This window comes from Temnothorax curvispinosus, unplaced genomic scaffold (assembly GCF_003070985.1).
Source record: "Temnothorax curvispinosus isolate PA1 unplaced genomic scaffold, ASM307098v1 QBEX01016297.1, whole genome shotgun sequence".
Taxonomy (NCBI): Eukaryota; Metazoa; Arthropoda; class Insecta; order Hymenoptera; family Formicidae; genus Temnothorax; species Temnothorax curvispinosus.
In genome coordinates, this window is record NW_020226077.1 from 1 (window position 1) to 4,285 (window position 4,285).

The 4,285-nt window shown below is 47.8% G+C and overlaps 1 protein-coding gene across 1 annotated transcript; it reads right to left on the reverse strand.

Annotated features, from left to right (window-relative positions):
• Positions 1-1,266: 1,266 nt before the first annotated feature.
• Positions 1,267-4,117, reverse strand: LOC112466502. The gene is made up of 4 exons (XM_025034621.1): positions 3,897-4,117; positions 3,633-3,833; positions 3,139-3,573; positions 1,267-3,070 (listed from the first exon to the last, which is right to left on the reverse strand). The coding sequence occupies exons 1-4, from the start codon at positions 4,115-4,117 to the stop codon at positions 1,267-1,269; spliced, it is 2,661 nt and encodes an 886-aa protein (XP_024890389.1).
• Positions 4,118-4,285: the final 168 nt, after the last annotated feature.

The window sequence follows — 4,285 nt, forward strand, 5'->3', positions numbered from 1 at the left end:
ACGAGATGTACGCGAAATTTCGAAAGTCGTATTACGGATGCGAGCGAGAGAACGCGCTCCTAACGATGGAAGAATTCGACAAATGGGGCCCGTTCATGGTCATCGACTGTTCTCGTCAGAACAAATCCGTCAAAAGCGCCACCGTAGACGTTCGCATAGAGTTCGATTGCAAACGTAATATAGATTCCAATACTACGGCCTACTGTCTCATCATCCACGATCGCGTGATCGAGTACAATCCGCTAACTAACATAATCCGCAAGATCGTGTAAAGGAAAACAGAGGAAGAAGAAGAAGAAGAAGAAGAACGTATCTATTCGTCTGACGAAATCGCAATAAGCTGCAGGTTCAAACAGATTGGAGGTAGCGACTGACCGTACAGAGAGACGATGTCCGCCAACCGCGACGTACCTATATCTGTGGATCTGCAGGGATTCGTTATCCGCGAAAAGTCGACAGTTAAAGAAGTGGCCGTGCTCAGAGACGGAAAGGAACTGATTCACCACGTGTTTCGCGCGCCATTGTCGTGGGATCTTCTATCGAAAGCGGAAAAATCGCGGGCATGCTGGTTGACGGCGAATCATCATAGTTTCAAATGGAACGATGGAGACGTGAATTGCGTTCGGGCGAGAACGATCATCCGAAGCGCCGTGTGCGATAGGTTGAACTGCGAGACGCTCAAACTCGTTTACGTTAAAGGCGCTGAAAAAAAAGAATGGTTGGAGGAGATTCTCGGCGACGCCGTCGGTGAATTCGACGTTAAGATCGAGTCGATGGACGTCGAACACGAGGACATCGGTCGACTAGAGACCCTCAGTGCGATCCGATCTTTCCTCTGCAGACGCCACGCGAAGAACTGCGCCATGGAGAACGTGTGCAAGTTACACGATTGATGGGTGGAACGTCGCGCGCGTCTCGACATTCTGTAACGCTTTTTTTTATTGTATTATAGAAATGAAACAGTCGTGTTGTAGTTAAGATAATGTATTTTTTTTTTGCCTTAATGTAAACTTAAAAATATATGTATTTTTTAAATAGTGATAGAGATATTTCTTTCCTTCTTAATATCTGTAGCTCCCTATGCAGAGGAAAAAAAAAGGCTGTAGAGTGCTGTCTTTTCTATATAAAAATCAACGTTTGTGGGACTAGACAGTTTAAACATTTCTGTCTTCTCACGATCGCGCTTATAAATCTAACCCATAAAATCTATTGTATACTCATTATTGTTTAAAAAAATATAATTTTAATAAGAAAAAAAAGTTCTTTTCACGGCGGTATCTTGTAATGCCCCCACGGTAGAGTGTCGTACGAGTCGGGAACGACGTATCGCTTGTCGTCGTACGGGCTGAGAGCGAGTTTCAACTCGGACACGGTGTGCACCTCGTGTGCAGTCGAACGAATACACGACTGACGCCTAAACTGCCCTATCGCGTCGTTCAGACAACACACGTAATCGTCGAACGTTATCGTTCTCGCGACCACGTTTCTCTTGATGCCTTTTATTTTCTTCGTGTCGCTCTTTCCCTCGACCCTTAAGGCGTACATTTTTGACCTCAGTCCAACGAATTCCGTCATCACCGCGCCGTCGTTCTCGTCCTTCATCAAATCGGGTATCTTCTTGTTGACGCGCGGCATGCGATACGCGTTGTCCTCGGGATAGCCGCTCGTGTCGAATCTCGCGATGTCGCGTTTCATATCCTCGTACGCGTCGTCGCACTCGAGAAAATATATGAGACTGTCGGTGTCCGTGTACATTATCTTACACCTTTCGCGATGCAGCGGCACCATGTAATCGTAATGAAAATCGTAGACGCGCGTCTTGGATATCTCGAGAATGCACATACCGACGTAGATGGGTTTGTTCAACCTCACCTCGAGCCTGCGCAACTCGACGGCGATCAGATTCTCCGCGAAGACGGTTCGACTGTGAAAATTCGGTTTTGCGATCATCGCCTCCGCGCCGTATCTCCCATCCCAACGCGTCACGAGACGCACGTCTACGTGATCTCGTACGTTTTCCATGGTCTTGCCGAATACCGCATTGTTCGTTAATTTGTACATTTCTTTCTCGAAATCGTTGCTGGCGTGAGCTCTGAATCCTGTATTAAGCTCTATGTATTCCCGAAGCCACGGAGATTGCGCGAATCGAAGCGCGCGGTGAATCTTCGTGACGCACAATCCGTATTGCACGCATTGCTGTAGATTACGGTAATGCAACACGTAGCGCGACTTATCGCGCAAAGTGGCGAGGAGTTTATTGCACCGTTTTCCGGGAGGCTTATCGCGCGTCGGGCAGAATGGAAGGTCAGCGTGAGCGTCGTGGAGTTCATGCGGGTACGCAAGGTCGACCTCCAAGCTGTAACCGATAGCGGAGTCCAACCTCACAAACATTACGTCGAGACTCTCCGCGTCGTCGATCCATTGAAAGTCCGCGTACGGCAACGGTTCACACATTGCCCAACCGTACAGATTGTTCACGTCGAAGTACATGAAATACGTCGACGGTTGCAAAGAGTCGTGCGATTGCATGTATTTGTTGTTGGCTCGCGCGTACCTGTTGGAACATTGACTCAGACCGCCGCGGATACCGCGCTCCACGAACATTACCATGTCGATATCGGTGAGCAATTCGAATCGCACCCCCGTGTACTTCAGCATCGCGTCCCACGTGTATCCCGGTAGGGTGTAATAATGCGCGGGATCCAGTCCGTAAGTGTCGATACAGGTGTCGCGAAAATTTTCGAAGATATCCGCTAGGAGAAGCAAGTCCGTTTTGAGATGCAGATCACTGTACTCGCCGAGATTTCTCACGCGAAAACAACGCCAGACGTTCCGCGCGTGCTCGTAATCGCTCTCGCTCGCGGTCTCGCCGGTCAACGAACTGTAAAAGTCCTCGCGCGGCGGTAATTCCGTCACCAGCAACTTATCGAAGCCGTCGACGTACTCGTACGGAAATACACCTTTACGCGTGAGCAGGTCGAAATCGCTTTCGCTCAGTTCTGAAAATTCCGAACACATCATTTTCAGTTTGTCCTTATCGAGATACAACGCCAATTTCTCGAGACTGGTGCTGAGAAATTTGAACAAATCCACGAATTGCAATTTCGCGCAGTTTCCCTAGTTAACGCCTTCACTCACATTCTTCTGAACGATATGTACGACTCTTTGGTGAGCGGTAATAAATCGATTCTACCCTCAAAGCTGTTAGCGATATTCTTGATAATAAAGTGGGCATCGTAACCGGACAGATTGTGAAAGAATACAAGAATAACGTACGAGTCTCTATAATTTAGGTTGCAACGCGAATGCGCGGGACCTCTGTAACGTCCGGTCAAGTGGCAGTGATCGCGCACGCGTTGACCGTCCTCCGATTCAAACGGTCTCTCGCATATGTGGCAGCTCGTCGCGGTCCAAAAATTTCGTGTCTCATCCAACGTGAGCTCCGCCATGGTCACGTTCGTCATGAGTATCTCCTTTGCGCGATGCGCGATAACGTTGAGCTCGTTGACGAACCACAACACGCAGTCTTCGCCGCGACGAAATCTGTACCCGGGTCTAATCTCGTCGTACGCGCTGCACAGGTAGTATCCCACGCTAAACGCTCTGCGATGCTGATATGCGTATCTCTTGACGTTATCGTGTCTATCTTTTCTTTCTCCAACACGCATTTCAGATCGGCGTAGACCACGAAGAGAAGTCGCTCCTTCCTACTGTGATCGCGAAAAAACAACCATTTGTCGTCGTTCGGAAGAACGATGGCGCAGTCGTTCATCTTTCCGCAGTCGACGCTGTGAGCGGACAATTTCTCTCTCGAATGAAAGTAATGTAAGCATCTGAAAAAAAATATGTACGATTTTTTCATTCCACATACATCGCACTCTTTTTTTTATACCTACCGATCGCATATGTACTTCATGTTCTTGCTCCTGTTTAACTGAGACCCCAACAATCGTGACAGATTCTTTATACACGCGAAATGACCGCCGTTCGAGTTGTTTCGCGAATCTGACAGATACAACAAATTGACATGACTGTCCTTCTTATCGTTGGTCAGCTGTAAAGGAACGATCTCGTCCTTTCGTTTCTTCCGCCAAGTGGTGAAAACGTTGACGGACATGTCGTTAAGTCGTTCGAACCTCGAAATTTGCCTCAGAGTCATAGGAAACTCGATCCCTTCAAAATTCAGGGTTAGGCGACAGTTTTCCCGAAAAGTGGTGGGGGTAATGTTGGTACAAACAAAAATCTCTATACGATTTAGTAGTTACTAATTTTAGTTTCTAAGAGT

What these genes read in the sequence shown, in the direction of transcription:
- LOC112466502 (XM_025034621.1), bottom strand. Translation starts at nt 4,117, where the DNA reads ATGTCCGTCAACGTTTTCACCACTTGGCGGAAGAAACGAAAGGACGAG. An exon ending in ATGAAGTACATATGCGATCG is followed by an intron (nt 3,834 to 3,896) that starts GTAGGTATAAAA and finishes ATTTTTTTTCAG; the next exon opens with ATGCTTACATTACTTTCATT. An exon ending in GAAAAGATAGACACGATAAC is followed by an intron (nt 3,574 to 3,632) that starts GTCAAGAGATAC and finishes CTACCTGTGCAG; the next exon opens with CGCGTACGACGAGATTAGAC.